Source organism: Talpa europaea (genome assembly GCF_964194135.1).
Source record: "Talpa europaea genome assembly, chromosome: 7".
Classification (NCBI taxonomy): Eukaryota; Metazoa; Chordata; class Mammalia; order Eulipotyphla; family Talpidae; genus Talpa; species Talpa europaea.
In genome coordinates this window covers 53,915,490-53,934,262 of record NC_140074.1, presented here as the reverse complement: position 1 = coordinate 53,934,262, position 18,773 = coordinate 53,915,490, and the positions used below count along the sequence as shown (strand labels likewise).

The following is an 18,773-nucleotide window of genomic DNA, read 5'->3' as shown; positions in this document are numbered from 1 at the left end:
TAAAGCAGCCTGCTTCAGCTCTCAGAACATCTCTAGATGGTAGAAAACTCTTCCATTAAAAGAAAAACAAAACAAAACACTCTTCGGAGCAAATAAAGCACTTCAGAGATTTGAATCCAGCCTGTAGGCCATTTGTTGGAGACAGGTAACCATGAACTGTGACATCCAGACTGCCCCATGCCATCCTAACACTCTTCTGGACATTTTCTCCCTTTCACCATCCCTTTTCAAAGAAGACAAACCCTAAGCCTGCTGCTTCCCCCAATTTCTTTCAATTCATCTCTGGTTCTGTCTTTCTCACCATGCTAGAGACCCAGGTCAAGCAGCAACCAGATCAAGCAGCACCCCCACTTCTGCATCCCCTCTCTCAGGTACACATACACTAAGATACTTCCTGCAGCACTGGATGTTCCTGCATTCCCAAACCTCACACGGCTCCTCACCATGACCACTTCCAGGCCTCGAGACTTCTAGCCCTACATAGGAACCCTGGCCCCCTGATGCCCCTGCCACCTGGCTGTACCATCCCTACCCAGCTTCCTCCCGCTCATGTCTCCAGACACTGTAGCACCTGAGGGAAGAGGCCCCGCAGTCTCATCACCCTCCAATAAGGAGCTTCTGGCAGCTTCACAAAAGGACATTCACAAGAGCCCTAATGGAATGCAGCTGCCCCAAAGCCAGGGCAGGATTTCCCTGCACATTTCTAATCCATCCATCTCCACCTCTCCTTCCTGAAGGAGACACACAGAGAACTGTCTAGAATGATGGCTGATGCTGCATGGCGGGATGAAGAACCTTTGTGGTCTTGTGTTTGTATTTCTCTATTTGCTATATCATTTTTAAAACGTAGATTTGTCCTTTTTACAAAGGTAATATGTTATGACAATCAAAACATGAATGGTTATTTTGTGGTGATTGTAGTTTTGGTGACATTAGAGGTGATACACTATTTTCTTCTCCATTCTTTTTACTCACTCTCCACATTTCTACAATGGCTATTGATTACTTTAGAAGTAGCTACCTTTTTTTTGGTAATCCATTAACTACGACCCTAACTTCTCTTTATAACGAAGCTTTTTCTTCTCTCTTTCCTCACCTCCCACCAACTCCTCAACCACCTGGAATCGTGCTGGCCTCTTCTGTGCTGCAGGAATGCTTTTTGCTACTTCCTAAATCTGAAAGAGCCGCTTTCAGTTCTTCGGAGGGAACTGTGGCAGCACGGCCCAGCTGACCCGCTGGCAAGGCATTCTTCCTCCCTCTCTGGCTCCGGCTTCTCAGCTTCCTTCTCACATTTCTTCCATTAGTTCCTTTTTGTTTTGGTTCCTGAGGCTCCAATCTCTTCTCACCATACAGAGTCTCTTTCAGGAGCCCCACACCCCATCACACTTGCCTGGTTTTGCTAAAGACCCCCCGCCTACATCTCCAGACAGAGCCACTGCGGGGTCAGATCTTCACGTCCTATTCCCTCTTGTCAGATGCCACTCAGATACCCTCCAAGCACTCCCGACTCATTGTGCCCCCAGCTGAATTCCTGCTTGGTGAAGAGCAGTATGCTACGAAGCGTGTTTCTGATGTCTGCCAAGCCCACACATGTTCTGGGAAAGTGTCTCCACAATACTTGCTAAAAAGAGTGGACTTAGGGCCTCCCTGGTGGTGCAAGGGGTTAAGCACCACACGATGAAGCAATCCGAAGCCTCTGCAGCACGAGTTCAATCCCCTGTCAGCCAGGGAGCAACCCACATGGTGCAGCAGACCTCTCCTGTCTCACCCGCTGCTCCCCTTAGTGTACTTCAGTCAATCTGCCTGTTCTGCTCCCCACCCTGTCTCTGGTGAATCCTCTCACCCCCCCCCCCACATCTCTGGCCTGTGACCCGGTTCTTATATACATAAATAAAAATAAATCTTTAAAAAAAAAAAAAGAGTGGACTTAGACCATTCCAGCTCATTCTTTTGGCCACTTTTGATTTGGCTATCAGTGGATCCAAAGATGACCCATATAGACCCTCTCTCTCCAGACTCTCAATTGAGTCAGGTAGTACTGAGCTCTGCAGCTATACAATCACAGAGTTGGGTGCAAAGCTGAGTGCAAGCTGATGTAAGCTATGTTTGTGCGCCCAGGTGGGAGTATAAGGGAGGCAGGAAGAAAGACCCCGCAGAAGCCGGTCAGGAGATAGAGTGGGGCAGACTCAACAGGAGAGTCCACCAAAGGCCCAGTTGTGCTTCTTGCAATTGAGTTCATGAAGTTCCTGCAATGATCTGAATAAGATCCTTACTTAACCTAGTGACAGAACAGAATGAGGTTCTAATCCCAGTCACAAAAGGATCCTCTTGTGATCAATTATTCAAGCAGAAGCCTGGGCACGGTTCCTGATCTCCCTCGTCCTCACTTCCCCCTATCCAATCAGTGACCATATTTGTCCCTCCTGCCTCCTTAATTTCTCTCCAATCTGCCCATTTTCTCTCTGTTCGGTACTCTGATTCTGGTTCAGATAACACAGCAACCAACTGATTGGTCTTTGTGCCCCGGTCCTGTCTGTCCTATACCCTTGCACATTGTAATTTCTGAAATGTCAATCTGACAACCCCTCTCTAGCTTAAGACCTTATAGTAGCTCCATAACAAAGTCCTTAGTTTGGCTTATGGGCCCTGGATGATCAGTCCTTGCCCTCTGCAAACTAAACCTGAACTCTACTCCTTCAGCCAGAATGAAACATGTGGAACTGGGAAACGTACAGCACTTCCCTTTGCCTCTGTTCCATACTCCCGCTGCCTGGAATTCCCACTCTTTTCCTCCCACCTGGATCCCACCTGCTTTCAATAGTCCTTTCTCTTAGCTCACAGGTCGCCTACTCTAAAGAAGGCAGACTTCATTGACCTTCCCCGCACCCCAGCACCCTGTTTGCCTCCCCAAACCACTTAGCATGCTGGATTTTAATTATCTTTGTTTTGTTTGCCTCGTTCACTCATCTGCACGCATTCTGAGGGGGCAGCTCTGCCAGCACACAGGGGACACACACTCTGCACTAGCAGGGCACACGCGGGACGTGCACTCACCACAGGCCTCTCATAACTGGCACTTGAGATTGACATCAGTGGAGGCAGAGGCTGATGTGGCTGTTACATAAAAAGGGAAAAGAAACAATTGTGAGTATGCATCCGACTGATGCCTCAGGGCACACTGAAGTGCAAGAGCAAGGCTCCTTGGGAAGGGTCTTTAGGAAGTCTGGCAGGGTCTTGGGGGCCACACTTAACCATGAATAGCTTCACATGCGAGTGAAAACAATGACCCTCACAAAGGGTAGGATATTCTCAAGGCTTTTAGAAAAAGCACTGAACCAAGGACGTAGCCAACTCCTCTACCTCATAGGACAAATCATCTCTTCAGTCTCTGATTCTCCATCTGCAAACTGGGGGTGATAGTACCTGCCTTAAAAGATTGTTGTGGGGTAGAATACAGATGGTATAAATTGCCAATGTTCCTATCAGGCTAAGTGCTCATAATGCTAAAGATTAAAGGATTCCTCTAGATTGTTGATGCTGACCATGATTTCACAGATGAGTAAACCGAGGCCGAGAGAGGGGATGTTTGTGCCCCGGAGTTTTCAGACATGGATAACCGGTCCCCACCTCCAGGCTCAGCTCTCCCTCCACTTTACTGAGAGGATACCCTGTTGGTGATTTCTGGGTTTTTACTAGATACCTAACCATAACTGGCCATAACTGGCCATAACTGGCCATAACCATAACTGAGCTGGTGGTCTAGAGTTTAGAGAGCCTGGTCCTGGAGATGCAGGGGGCCCAGGAAATGCTGACGAATGAAGGAGCGAGAAGCAAAGCGGGGAAGTACTCACGTTGCTGGACAGTGCAGGCGGGGGAGGGCTGTCTGCAGGGATGGGGATCAGTTCTCCCAGCTTTAAGGAAACAGAACATTGAAAATAAAGTATCAACTAGAAATGGTTTGCCTTGTTTTCAAAATATTGATAGGAGTAGATAGGTTTGTGTTTTCTGAGGTTATCGGAAGATGACTTGTTAAAGGAGGCTTGAGAATTACCTGTAATTTTTTCCAGCCGTCTCGGACACGGATGAAAAACTCCGAGCTGTCCCTCAGGTAGATGAACGTCCCTTCTATGACCAAATGTGCTTTCTGCAGCATGTCGTCCATGCTGCTGAGGGCCGTGACCTGTCAGAAAATTCCAGATTCCAGACACGGCTGTTATCAGCCCAGTGGCGCGACTAGGGAAACAGTCTCTTTGAAAAGCCAAATATAGCCATCCCCTCATAGTCAATGAAAAGACTTCTTGTACCACATAGAGATAGAGAATCCATGAATAACTCAAGGACATTCTTTCTGAGAAAACAAAAATATGAATTACCTTGGACACACATCTCCATCGTAATAAACAAATTTAAAAAAGAAGATAATATTCTGTGAGTATAAAGACATTTAAATGCTGTGAAGAGAGTTGTCTTCATTGGATTTTGGCAAAATCATCCCTTAGTTTTGCCATGTCCAGCTCCTTTGAGAGGCGACACTCACATTGTTAAAAATGTGTCATCTCGTGCTGCTCCTTAGAGATTTTTACATTTGCTTTCACTTGAATAAGAAAGGTACGTAAATGAGCAACTCTACTCAGACCTTGAATTTTTTTTTTTTGTCTAGTTGGGTAGTTACAATATTAAGTGTGTGATAGAACATGGGGATCTGTCATTTCTGTCTAGAACATGGCCATCTTGGCATAGCCAGGGGCAGACATAAAAGCTGCAAAAAGCTATCAAAAAACATCAAGTCACAAAAGCAGCAGTAGCCTGGAGAGCTTTTACTTTTCATTTCAATGGAGATGATAAAAAATTAATTTTGACCTTGCCTTGAAGATAATGACTTTAAGTATTAAAGAGGCTTAGGCGCCTATGCCCTCCCACAAAGACATTAAATATCAAAATTCCATCACTTGCTGGATAGGTCCTTCCGTGGGCAGTGAAATTTCCATCTAAATTCAGTAAAGATCAAAGAGCATTCCTAGGACTCCTGATGCCTGTGTGAGGTGTTCACCCATCTTTCTGTGGCTCATGATCATTCCCCAGTGCTACCCCCTGCTTGTGATCTGCAGGGTAACAAACACACAAGAGACGTTCTTTGGTAGAATGGAGAAGGCTGAATGACCCAGGTCCATCTGACCAGCTCAGCGCTGTGTGATCTTGTTCACACACGATCGTGTTTCCATTTTTTTATATCACACAATGGGTTCTTATGCTTTACTCAATTAAAGATTAGAGGAGTAGAACTCAAATCATAAGTGATTTTGTATTCTGTGTTTTTTTACTTAATAAATCATCTGGATAACAATTACCTCTACTACTTGTGGAATTGTGCCAATTCTATTGTCCTGGAAACTTAACCCCAACATACAAGATATGCCAGTCCCCAAACACTGTAGCTGGAATACTCAGTCACCCCATCCAAAGCAGATGGATGAATACCCGCTGATAGTAATACTGACCAGGTTTCTGGATCCAGGAAGCCCAGGCTGTCCTGGAGGGCCCGGCGGGCCTGGAAGGGCCACAGCTAGGACAGAGAGGAGTAGAGAAATTATAAAAGAGCAAAGTTTCTGGAAAATGCCTTAGTGTCAGCTGGGCATTGTGGGGAGCTTGCACAACCCCTTCACAGCGCTGCAAGGCATTGCACTGAGCAGAGGTCTCAGACACCTTGGCTGGTTGGGGAAGAGCTGAAATCTTTGACTGTAGCCCTGGAACAGAGGAGCCTAGCTAGAATGTGCCCATTTTACAAGTGAATGAGCTCCTGTTGTCTCTGTGATTTGAGCTCAGTTTTTTGTCACTTGCACCCCAAAACTTCCTGACTCACACAACTTACTTCACTCGAGACAAACTGAAATAACCACTGAAGAGAGATGACTAACTATTAAAGAGAATAGGGTCAGAAAGAGGAAGAGAAGGTGCTAGGCTGTAAAAGAGGGTGGTGTGGTACAGTGACAGAAGCCCCAACCTTGGGGCCAGGACATGAACTCAGGTTCCCGATTTGTCAATTCCCAGCTGTATGGAGAAACAGCAAATCCTCTGAACCTGTTTCCTCATCTGTGAAATATAAGCAGTCATTTCTTCATGGGGCCATGGTAAGGAAAATACAATTGCTTTGCAACTGTGCAGCATTCAATCAGGGGTTCTTAGTTTTTGATGAGAGTCACAGTGGCCTTAAAATTCAGATCAAGGCTACTGGCCTCTTCCTTAGAAAAATATAAGCATATGTGCATGCACCGCACATACTCATCTCTATAAAATGTTAGTAAGAGCCCTTAAATTCTCTAGGGCTCATGGTTGCCTAATAAGAAACCCTCATGATAGGCAAATATAATGAAGTGTCATTACAGCTATTCCTTTGCTCCCCTTCTACCGCTATAATTCCCTGTCCTCACAAACTCGGCAAAGCTCTTGTAGCACTAAGGATGTCTTAATAAGTCCCAGTAAAATTACTCTGAGATTTTTCAGTTCATTGCGAGCAAGTCTACAGTTCCAACGTAGGACTTGGAAATTTATATAGGGTGGTGAATGTCTAGTGGGGAGAGGGTCAGAGGGTGTGGATTTGGCCCCCTACTATGCCTCTTACTAGTACTTGTGACCTTGAGCAAGTCTCTTAACTATTCTGAGCTTCCGTGTCTTCATCCATGAAATGAGTTTTATAGTAATATCCATTTCATCTCCCTCCCAGGGCTGCTATGAAAATAAAATGGGATAATGAATGTGAGAATGTTGTGGGAATTGCGAACCACTGTACATGATGTGCAAGGCAATCCTTGTTCAATGGAGCGAGGAGTCCTGGGGGCCGAGTGTGGGGCCATTATGGAGAACAGGGTGTCTGCATCCTGTTCTGACCCTCTAACATCCCCTCACTACTCTGATTCCTACTCATCGCTCCAGGCTGTGTGAACACCTGTGGTTTTAATCCCCCCCAGCAACTTTCTTTCTTTGCAATATGGTCATCTCTGGCATCTTCCCTTCACCTCTGCAACCATTTGCTTTCAGAAGGAGCTGCAGTATTCTCACATGATCCTGCCTCGTTGGTCACAGGTGACTAGTTCAAGGTTGGGCATCTGGCCCAAGACAAGCCAGTTGGAATCCTTCCTTAGGATTTGCTCCAGCCCAGGACTTTTTAAACTGAAAATTAGACAAAGGGCCAAGATTTCTAACTGAAGGTGGAAACTATAAGCTGCCGGTAACCATATTTCTTACCATGCAGAGGATGTGGTCTGTGGTGAAGCATGAAGCTTCACCATGTCATGCAGAGAGAAGACAAAATGTGGCCAGAGACTCCTCACAGGGGTTGAGTCCCTGGATCTGGTTGTTGCCAAGGCCCAGGGGCATGCTGATTGCCCGCACATGGATTGTTTGCCCCCTCCTTCACATCCAAAACACTTCCCTTTTGTTTGATCCAATCTGAGCTACATTTCTGTCACTTACATAGTCCAAAGATCCAAGAGTAAGTCAAAGCCCATCTCCTATGTAAGTTCTCCCGATACCTCAGATGCTGTCGCTCTCCCCGAGGGGGCTCCCACCACACCTGCAGCATGTTGATGCAAACCCCAGAAAATGATGTGCTCATACTATTATTGCTCTGTTGTCTTTTTCTTCCATGGGCACAGTGGGAAGAACAGACTTCAGAGCTGCCCTGATCTGGGTCCTCATCAGCTGGTGTCACTTATTAGCTGTGTGACCTTGGAAAAGTGCCTAAATGTCTCTGGGTCTCACATTTCTTAATGCAGAATGAAGGTGCTAATGCTTTCCTGGAACAGATTTGTAAGAATTTAATAAAATAATGTAGTGTAAATGGCAGAGTCTGTTTGATGAATGTTCAATAAAAGGAAACATACTCCTATCTCACCCACTTTTCATTTGAGGGGCTGTGGCAACAGATTTTTACAGAATTAGAATCAGCACTGGTCCTCAAGTCTCTAAGGCCTAGGCATTGACAAAGCAGCCAAGAAGTTTCTACCGACAAGGAACATCTTTAGGGAAATAAAAATCAAAACCACATGAGATATCATTTACATGCACCAGGTTGGTGCTGGGGGCAGGAGGCAGTGTGAGGAGCCCTTCACAGTCCTAACCTGCTCCCAGGATAGCTGGAGGTCCGGGTGGCCCTGGTGGTCCTGGTGGTCCAGGGGAACCAGGTCTTCCAAAGCCAGGTGGCCCAGGCAGACCAGGAATACCTGGGGGTCCTTGAGGTCCGACAATAGTCTCCCCCTTCTGGCCCTGTCAAGGCAAGTGCACAGTAACAGATGAGAGAAAGCACAATCAGTTACGTTAATCATGAACAACATGTCCTGTCATTCTTTTTAGGAAGCATTTAGAAGAAGTCAATAAATACTAGCTACTGGAACCTCCCTGGTGGCACAAGGGATTAAGCACAGCACTATGAAGCTATCTGCAATCTCTGCAGCACAAGTTCGATCCCCAGTCGCCAGCGAGCTACCCACATGGCGCAGCAGACCTCTCCTGTCTCACCCACTACTCCCCTCAGCAGTGTATGTTAGTCAGTCTGCCTGTTCTGCTCCCCACTCTCTCTGCTGAATCCTCTTACCCTCCACACCTCTGGCCTGTACCCCAGTTCTTGTATGCATAAACAAATAAATCTAACAAATAAATAGCAGCTACTGTTCTCACTATTGTCCATCCCGGGTACACTCAAGTTGGATCAAAGTAAAGAGCAGCAAGCCCGGCCATTGTGTTAATGTCACTACACAGAATCCCAGATAACCCTGGAGTCAGAGGGGCCCAAACTTTGCACTTCACGAGGAGGAAACAGATCTGTAGAGGGGGCAGGGCTCACCCAAGACCTCCAAGCAGATGAGCTGCAGAGCCAGAAGGAGAGCCCTGGTCTCCTGGCTTTGCTGGGTCTACCCTGAGGGCAAGCTCTGGAACCACAGTTGCTCATGGCCCCCGAAGGTCAATGATCAGGTCATGTTTTGGAGGCATAACTCAATTTCCTCTTCAAGGTCTGAAGAAATTCCTCATCCTAAGGAGACCAAGTCTATCTCGGAGCTCCTTCTTTGATAAAATTTCAGAAGGTCAAATTGCTCCTCTAAAAATATCTCCCTCTCCTCCCATGCTGCCTCTGTTATCTGACGTGTTCACTTTTTTCTTTTTTTTTTTTTAAAGATTTATTTATATATTTACGCAAGCACTGGGTACAGTCAGAAGCGTGGGAGGGTGAGAGAATTCACCAGAGCCAGAGAGGAGAGCAGAGCAGGCAGACTGACGAAGTACACTGCTGAGGGGAGCAGCGGATGCAGCAGGAGAAGTCTGTCACGCCATGTGGGACCCTCGCCCGGCGGCTGGGGATCGAACTGGCGCTGCAGAGGCCGCGGGCAGCTTCACAACCCAGCGCTCAACCGCTACGCCACCGGGGGAGGCCCTGACGTGTTCACTATTAATAACTTTGTATTGAGCCAATTTTGTACCATAGACATGAGGAAGCAGTGAGGTTAGTGAATGCACATGGCCTTGGACAGCTCCCTTTCCTCGGGGTCTCCTGCCACCTCCCCATCAGTAGACAAGAATGGGGGAGAGTTGGCCGGTGCCAAGTCCTACCTCCAAGTGAGACCGCCCCCCCTTGCTCTCCAAATGCCCAGTCATACTGGGGGGCTTCAGGGAAAGCTGTGACTCATGGAGGAGGAAGAGGGTGGGGAGGGGTTACTACTCACGACCAGGCCTGGACTTCCTGGCAAACCGGGAGGCCCCGACAAAAAGAAGTCGCTATTAGGGTCCCCCTTTTCTCCTTTGATGCCCCTGTCACCATTCTCCCCCTGGAAGCAGAGAACATTCAGTAAGAGGAGGATGAACCAATCTCTGACATCAGCCCAAGAACTTGGAAACACAATGCTTAGCAGAGAAGAATTACCTTCAGGCTGTTCAGAAAATGTCTCAGGTAAGCTGGATCAAGTGGAGGGCCTGAAAAAGTAATGCTTTATAAAATTCACAATCATAACTTCAGACATTTAAAGACAAAAGTCTCCTCATTGGCAACCATGATGGTTTGCTATTGGAAGGGGCCTCACGCAGGTTTAGCTAACAGAATAAGGCCAGGTCTGGGGCCCACAACCCAGATAGCGTGAGGTCCTGGGCACAGCCCAGCACTCACTTTGGGCCTTATTTTGCATATGAATCATGAACCACTGGAAGGACTGTTCTCCCGTTACTATGTTCCATGTCCAGCACATGACTGGCTGGGTCCCTCTAGAACTCAGTGGAGCTCACAGTAGGGTTGGTGATATAATTATCTCAACTTTCTGGCTCAGGAGGATATCTCAGGGATAAAACTCAAATGGAAGTTCCAGAACAAGAATTGAAATACCTGGTGGTCCTTGGGCCCCCTGGTCACCTTTCTCTCCTTTGGAGCCAGGAAGACCCCAGGATCCTTTTTCTCCTTTAACACCTGCCACCAAAGACACACACATTGAAAATAGTGGAAAATCACCTTTGTTCTACAGAAAATGTTTCTGAGTAAGGTTTCAAACTGAGCCCCTTCAGCAAAGTCCACTAAACAAAGGCCAATTGAAAGCATAAATTCCTTTGCTAAATGATGGGGAGGGCAGAGGTGGATGCATCAGACACAGTTTCAGCTCTGAAAGCTTGGTCTCATCAGGGAGACGGACACAGAGCGGGTAACGGAGGCAGGATGCATAAGAGGTGCCACAGCGATGCCAGCAGGGCTTCATGGGAGTCTGGCAGAGGCTCAGCCGACCCTCTCCTGGACAGTTTAACCGTGAGATTCAACACCAAGCCCAGCTTCTAGTTCTAACTCACCTCTACCAGTGCGGCTGGGTGGGGGAGGGGGAGGAGTAGGAGTGGAGTCTCCAGGCGTATCTGCAGGGGGCCAGCAAAAGGTGCTGAACATTGTAAGTTGACGGACCAACTCCACACACCCTCTCTGCAGGGCTTGTGCGAAGGCAGTTTCCAAAGAACTGGCCTTACAGACACCCCCTTATCCTCAGACTCTGTGGGAGAGGCACCAAGGGAGGCTTCTGCGAGCTCAGAGATTGGGAAGGGAAGTGATCCCCTCTCCACCTTGATGGGTGTGTGAACACTAAAACTTTGAATTCCTGGGGAATTCAAAGAGATGAGACAGCAAGCAGCCAGTGCTCCCCAGCCCAGAGATGGGGCATGCAGAACAGATGAGGTTTGGAGGCCCAGGCTTCCTGATGTGCGGGGATATGAGAGCAGAGGCATGACTTGCCGCTGGGGGTCAACTGGGAGATGCTGTCTCACCTGCAAGGCCCCACTGATGTTGGGGGAGCCACCTGGGCCAGGACATGGACAACCAAGTGAGGACTCACAAGCCAGTGGGGCAACCTGTTGACCAGGGGCCATGGAGTACAGAAAGGTCTGTCTCTCCCCTGAGCCCAGAGGGCCTGCCAGAAAGGGGAACACCTGGGGATCTGAGAAAGCAAATCCAGCTCTACCTCCTCCTCCTTCCACCTTAGTCATCCAAAGTCATAGGAAATCCCTGGGGTCAGACATCATCAGGGAACCCACCTGGCAGCCCAGGGTGACGGAGTAAAGCCAGGCATGTACTGGGAAGAGACCTTCCCCCATTTAAGTTGCAAGTGTTCAGACTCCTCGATCAAAAGGGGGACATATGACCCAACTGGGTGTGGGGACGGGGACCAGAGTGACTGCTCTCCTGCATGCTCCTGTCACCTGGCGCACCCCTTTTCTGATGTGTGCTAGATAAGCTCCTCCCAGTCTGGACATGCTGAGGTTTACTAGTGAGGCTTCGGGGCTAGCAAGTTTCACACGTCACTGTGCATACACCGCAGGGAGCTTGTTAACCTGCAGCTTCCAATTCAGCAGGTCTGCAGCAGGGCCTGAGACCCTGCCCTGCTAACCAGCTTCTGGCAGATGCTGATACTGCCGGCCCAAGAATACTAGGAAATCAAGGTCTTCCAAGCTCCCAGGATCCCCTTGTTTTAGCTCTTGGTATAAGGCATAATAATTATCTTCTAAATAGTTTCACCTAACAAAGTCCAAGGGCCTGGGTCGCAGGAACAGCATAGGCTTGACCTACCTCCACCAGTGCATGGGAAGGCACCAAGCAAGAAGGGATCAGTAGGTGTTTTGTGAACAAGCCAATGCACCAAAGAGTAAGTGGGGTGGTTCCTGCTTAACTAGTCGGCTCAGGCAAGGTGTGCAAAACGGACAGATAGTGGCGAAAAGCAGAGAGGTGCCCTGCCCCACAGCTCACCTGGGCTCACCTGGCAGCCCTCCCACCACTCTTGTCAACCACTAATCTACACCCAGCCTGGTGCAAATGGAAACTACCATCTGCTGAGCTATGAGCATCTGGGGATGTCCCAGAGAAACCGCAGGGCAAAGAAGGCAGTGTGTACCATGAAAGGTGATGAGTTCTGAATCCCCAGGATGAGAGGCGCCAACCTAGAGAGAGAGAAAGACAAGGTTATACACTGCACCCGTCATGGAAATACACATAAGCAGGTGGCACCGTCCCAGGACGCATGTGGCAGGATGGATGGTGTCAGAGAGTCAAGTTTTCCTTTGGCTCTGGTGTCCTCCCCCCCAATTCCTGAGCATCCCAGCAGTTCCCTGTGCACAGGCATCCCAGGTTTCAACTTGGGGGCTGTTGTGCAGCTGGACTGGGGTACACAGACTGAGAGTTACTGCCAAACAACTCTCCCAAGGGAAGCCCCAAAGTTGAAGATGACAAACCATAGCACACTTGGTGTGGCTAACTCTGAGCAGTCTGTGTCCTTTCTGATCAACTAGGATTGACTCATGTAGGGGTCAAGCATCTGAGCAAGAGATGGAGCCAGCCATGAGGCTGGGCCAGTCATTACCTCTGCTTCTGTGATAATCAAAGCTGAGCGTAATGAGCAGGAACTGGATGGTGGTGATGATTAATAAGGGGTGGGGTGATTTCATTAGATTGGGGGGCATTCTGGTTTCCCCCATTAAGTGCCATGGTCTTGGAGCCCAGGCTATTCTAGACAATATTCTTCCCAGTTCACTCCCTATTCGGGCATTTCTTCATCTATTAAAACAGAGCCACCTATGACCCTGTTCTTACTAGTCCACCTTCCCCTTTTTCACAGTCGATACATGCACCTGTAAAAAACTGGCTGTGAGGGGAAGCATTTATTTTTCAAAATGTCCATTTTAAGAGTTGGTCAAGAAACAGCCACACCCCAGCTCCCCTGTTATCCAGCTGTGTAACACGAAATTTCAAAGTACCAAAAATAGCCCGAGCCTGTCTTTGGCTTCTTTAAAGTAACTCTGCAACCCTCAAAGGTCATAGTTATCACCAAGCGTGCTAGCACAGTCATGGTCACTGTAGGAGCATTTTTACAGCACTTTCAAGTTTGTCAAATGCCATCCCACAGTCAGTCCATTTAAGTCCTGAAGTCGTGTTAGCTGGAAGGGGTTCACTCTTTAGGGTCACCAACTTGGAGTGGGACCAGGAACAGGCTTCACCTCTGGGCTGCTGTTCTCCTGTATGGTAAGAAGTTGGGCTGCAGGGATCTCTCAGGAGATTTGAGTTTTTATGTTTCCCTTCAGCTGTCAGGATAAACATGACGGGGGCTGCAGTGGTCCTCAGGGCAAGCGGGCATCAGCAGGCCCCTGACACGGGTGGGCCCTGTCCTTTGCCTTCCAGGCTGGCATTCCCAGGCTCTGAGCTGCAGACCCAAGTGACTCAACGCAGACTGCTCTCTGGGCAAAAACGCAGCCAAACAGCATCATGTTGTAGCCTCTGACCCAAGCCTCATCCCTACCTCCAGCGGCATCAATTACTAACCCACTTGGAACTTGCCAAGCTCCTTAGAGCTGAGCCCATACCCGTCTAGGTCACCTCTGTGTCCCACAAGCAGAATACCTGGTGCTCAATAAATATTTGTTGACTGAATGAGAGAATAATCAGATCCAGCTCCATGGCAAATGCCCATGTAAGAGAAGGCCCGCCCTCCCTGTGTTGCTTGCAGTATGCATGAAACCTCAGGGACAATGTAGCTGATTGGCTGAGTGGGGGGTGCTTGTCTGACCCCGCATGTCCCTGGACCTGCCCCTGCTGGCTGGGAGACCTGAGATATGACCCCAGGGCTGTCAGCCCCAGGACCTGGGAGAGGTCCGTGAACTTTTCTGAGTCACAGTTTGGAGAGGTACTCCCTGCCTCTCGGGGTGCTGAGCTGTGCGGTAACAGGGTGACTGGGGAAGGGCGGCACATTATAAACCACAGCATATTATGGGTTACAGGGTTTAGCCCCAAGTTCCTAATGCAGAGAGCAGAGTTCAGAACTGCTTTTTTTTTTCTCATCTGCATTTGAGGCGTCTGTTTCCCTCCTGTTTAAACTGCCCTACGCATGATGCTAATGTGGTTATGGAAACCAAAGGCACATGTTTTGACTGCATTAAAAGAAACACTGCCAGCGTGTGGCCCCTTAGAAGACCCAGCAAGCTTCATTGCCATAACCTGTTATCTACAAGCTTCTTGTCGCTTAAAGGTCTACAGGAAGGTGACAGAAGACGTGAAAGAGGGCATTGGCAAATAGAAGAGGCCCACAAGGCAAGAGTGATGCTCTCTGCATTGCTCTCTGTGCCAACCCCCGGCTCGCAGGCAGGGGCTGCGTGTTACTCACTGGTGTTTTGCAGTGTGGCCGCGGGGGTACTGGGAAGACCACCTGTGGTGAGCAAGAACAAGAGGCTGTCAGGACACCTGGCTCCAGTTTAGGCCGATCTGGTCCCATTCCTGCTCCCCATTGAAGGCCGCCTCCCAGTCACCCGACTTACTCCTTTGATGTTAACCATAGCTCCAGGTGGTCCGGGGGGCCCTGGGGGACCAGGTAAGCCAGGTGGGCCCTGAAGGGAGAAAGGAAAGGCTGTTGTCCAGTTCAGGTTGTTATGTGTGCAGAGGCAGCTGCAGGACACTCCCCTGGATTTAAGGCACAATAGAAAAGGGGAAAGAAGTTTCCTCCAAAGCCAGCAATTTCTCCCCCAGGCAGGCCTCTCCCTTCTATGGAGATCATCTACATCCATGACCTCACTGCATCTTCACAATGATCCATGCGGGAGACCACAGTGCAAGTATTGTCTTTGGTTTACATATGGAGAATGTGAGGCCCAGAGAGGGAAAGTCACCTGCTCAAGGTCACACAGCAACTTACTGCAGAACTGAGATTTGGGATCCAAAGACCCCCCCACTCCCACAGCAGTGCTCAGCCAGTGCCGGGTCTACCACCTCTCTCTATCATGGGATTCCAGATAGAGAGTTGGGGGTGGAGAGTTGAGGGTAGGGGTGGCCTTCATATGAAATGGTGCCTGGAGAACACCTCACGGATGCAAGAATAAATGCAAAATTCTCGTTAGATGCAGAGTCATGTTCACAGCCAGGTCAGTCTGGCCAGATCACTCAGTGTTTCCTCGGCCAAGCCTGGAGCCCAAGCAGGACCACGTAGCAGTGAGGTTCTGACCTCAGGTGTGAGACAGTTACCCCACAGGCAAGGTTCACAGGAAGGTTCACAGGCAAGGTTCCCTGTGGGAAGGCACCGTGTCCGGGGGACCAGGCAGCTCCAGTCCACCATGTTAGGAGGACCAGTCTTGATGAGCGTGTCAGTCCCAGCACTTCAGGACAATTACATTTCTGGATTTCTGGATGTAAAAAGCTTAGACAGTGTGGTGCAAACCGAAGAAGCAACAGACTTGGAGCTGCCTTTGCATCTCAGCGTGGTGTTTACTGATGGGGTGACATTCAGTGGGTCACTTCATTTCTGTAGGGCCCATTTCCTCTCATGTCAAACAAGAACCCCAGAGTGTCTGTTGAGATAGTTTTTATCAAGACTGAGATCCTGTCCTCAAAAGTATTTTGTAGAGTGCCCGGCACACAGTAGGTGCTCCATAAGTGTTGGTGGCCTCCTTACTCTAGAACGTGGACCCTGCTGATGCCCCAAAGTCTGCCTTTGACAGTCACTCACAAACCTTTACTGAGCCCCAGTGAGGTGGGAAATCCATGGGCAGTGGGTTAGAGGGAAACGGGTTATTATAACCCCAGAGGCTGAAGACCTGGGGCTTGAAGTCAGATACCCTCAGCATGCGGGTGACTCTCTCCCTCCCCCTGGGTCTGCCTGAGGAAGCTTTCTCTGTCAGGGTGCTTTCAGTGGCAGGCACCCTCCTGAGAGTGAGCTGTCTAAGAGCCCCACACTCTGGTCCAGGCTCTCTCATCCTCCCCTAACACAGGCCTGTTCCTCTGAACTGTAGCCCCGGCGTGCCTTGGGGTTGGGGTACTCACCGGTATCATAATCCCCCGATCTCCTTTGGTGCCCTTGAGGCCGTTCAGTCCGGGGCGACCCTGAAACCCACGGGAAACACCTGAGTAACCCCAGCACCCACAGGCCTCCCTTACATCCATCTCAGGAACACTGATACCTACAGGTCGTCCGGGGAGGCCAAATTCTCCTTTATGTCCTGGTGGTCCTTTGGGCCCCTAGAGGCAAACCAAATAGCAGATTAGAAAAGAATAATAATTCCAGGTCAGGGAGCCCTGAGGAGCTAGCTGCCTGCCTGCCTTTGTGGGCAGTATCCACAATGAGCCACTGGCAGGAGGAAGGAGAGCGAGGAATAATGATGAAGTGTCCACCTGTCTGACTCCATGTCACCTGGCCTCTCTGCTCTCAGCTGGAAGCCCCAACTCATCCCCTTCCCTCACATCCTGCTGCAGGCCACACCTCATCCCACACTCTGGACCAACCCTTCTCTGTCAGTCAGGCTAACAAAGAAGTAAGAAAGTCAGGAGCTCTGGCCTCAGCTTCCAGTTAGCCCAGTGCTGGGCCAGCTCAGATAGTGGATCTCAGTCTCATGTCCCAGGACTCCTCATGTCCCCTTTAGGATAATGAGCCTTCCATTGGAACCATGCTGATCTTGTCTGATAATGTCCAGATCTTGGTTCCTGCCTTCCTTCTACCTGCCCCTGAGCACCAGAGTCTTGGCCTGGTCCTCCAGTTCTCCAAGTGAGGCCCATAGCTCCTAGTCTAGTGTTGGCTTTCTGGGGTCCAAATGCTTCTTCAGCCACTGCACTGATCCAACCTCTTGCAGAGATCCTGATGGCCCCAGGCATCTGGATAGCTACAATGCACTGTATCTTCCCACAAGTTCTACTTGGTCCATACCTTCCATGCCCTGTTTTCCAGGGGGTTGCCTGGCCTCAGCCTCCAGCCATGCAAGCCCTTTCTTCCTGCTCCACTAACACATGCAGCAGGTTCTTCAGCCCTTGGCTGGGAGTTCTTTATTCTCACCCACATTGTAAGGAAACAACGCCAAACAAAACCATGTTATTCCAGGTTGGCATGGTTTTGGTATACATAATTTCTTTAAATTCACAGTTTCTTAGAACCTCTTGACCACATGAAGTAAGGACTTAGTAGAGCCACGTGCCCCGGGAAGTGAGAGCTAAAGACTCAACTGAAACAGGCTTTGTCTGTGAGGTACTCAACCCACATTCCTCTTAGGGAAAGCAAGCAGAGACAGCTGTTAATGGAGTACAGGTCACCTGGTGATGCATCCTAGGGCAGAGTTTCTCAAACATCAATGTGCGTAGAAGTCACCTGGGATTTGGTCGGAATGTAGATCCAGTAGGTCAAGGGCAGGGCCTAACATTCTGCATTTCTAACAAGCCCCAAGATGATGCTGATTCACAGGCCACGCTTTGAATAATGAGGTTTGAGTGAACGTGTTAAGGAGTAGTAAGCGATACTAGCCCACACGTAGCTTTATGTAAATTACAAGACGGTGCCCCCTTGCTGTCTGTGCTTGGCAAACTGCAGTGCTGAGTGGCATGTCCATCCATGGCAGCCTGCTGGCCACTGCTGCTAACTACCGGTAATGCCCATGGTACTGAATGTAAGCAGTAACCAGAGGCTGGCAGGACTCTCCCAGTCTGCCTCAGCCCCCAGCCAGCCCTCTCCAGGGCACCCTTTCTGCCTGACATAAGGGACCAAAGGTCTCAGAGGCCCTTGGAATGAAGCACCGTGGAAGCTTGGGGCCCTTCACCAAGGACACGTGTCTGTCATAGAAACATGAGGTCCTTTCTTCCCAGGCCTGACACCCAGCTTCAGCCAAACAAACGCATGCACCATTCCCCCATCCACCTTGCTTCAAGGGTGAAGGGCACGTATTGACTGGAGGTGGTGGGGTGAGATGGGAAAAACCTGGAAAGCCTGACAAGCTGGGTTCAAATTCCTGCTGTGCCACTTACAAGCTGCGTCAGTGGGCAAGTTACCTAACCTGTGTGACCTTGGATTCCTGGTCTACAAAGTGGGGGTTCTGACAGTCACCTCTTAGGGTGGTGAGGATGAGACAAGGGGGATCTCTGTGAACTATCAGTGCCTGACCTACAGTAGATGTTCCACATCTTAATATTCTTGCGTCGGGGGAAGAATACAGACAAAGAAGTTTACGGTTAATCCTAACCGATAGCTTCAAAACTGTTCAGCAGCCCAATGGTTATAGATTCCTGGAGCAGAAAAGCAAGATGGCCCTAGGATGTCAGAGTACTTCAACACCCTCCACTTGCAGATGAGAAACGAAAACCCTGAGAGAGAAGAGGACCCAGTTAAGTAAGTATGATCCAAAAATCCCACGGAGTTTTGTGCAGTCCTTTTGAGGGGTTCCCTGGTGATGGCAATCTTTTGCTGGCAACTGTGGTCTAACTGTGCTCAATACCATTCGGTTCTCCTCTTCTTCCTGGACACACACATCTTCTA

General features: G+C 49.2%; 1 protein-coding gene across 1 annotated transcript in view; it reads right to left on the bottom strand.

Moving 5' to 3' along the window:
- The window catches only part of COL15A1 (collagen type XV alpha 1 chain), a gene marked incomplete at both ends in the record, with an annotated part of 94,642 nt that overhangs the window by 2,913 nt on the left and 72,956 nt on the right, over positions 1 to 18,773 (bottom strand). Inside the window, 13 exons of the mRNA XM_084237798.1 lie at positions 3,055 to 3,114; positions 3,852 to 3,911; positions 4,052 to 4,180; positions 5,499 to 5,563; positions 8,118 to 8,262; positions 9,714 to 9,815; positions 9,911 to 9,960; positions 10,364 to 10,444; positions 12,399 to 12,444; positions 14,658 to 14,699; positions 14,809 to 14,877; positions 16,304 to 16,363; positions 16,445 to 16,498. Of these exons, the coding sequence (XP_084093924.1) occupies positions 3,055 to 3,114; positions 3,852 to 3,911; positions 4,052 to 4,180; positions 5,499 to 5,563; positions 8,118 to 8,262; positions 9,714 to 9,815; positions 9,911 to 9,960; positions 10,364 to 10,444; positions 12,399 to 12,444; positions 14,658 to 14,699; positions 14,809 to 14,877; positions 16,304 to 16,363; positions 16,445 to 16,498 (963 nt within the window). The remainder of the gene's footprint in view (positions 1 to 3,054; positions 3,115 to 3,851; positions 3,912 to 4,051; positions 4,181 to 5,498; positions 5,564 to 8,117; positions 8,263 to 9,713; positions 9,816 to 9,910; positions 9,961 to 10,363; positions 10,445 to 12,398; positions 12,445 to 14,657; positions 14,700 to 14,808; positions 14,878 to 16,303; positions 16,364 to 16,444; positions 16,499 to 18,773) is intronic.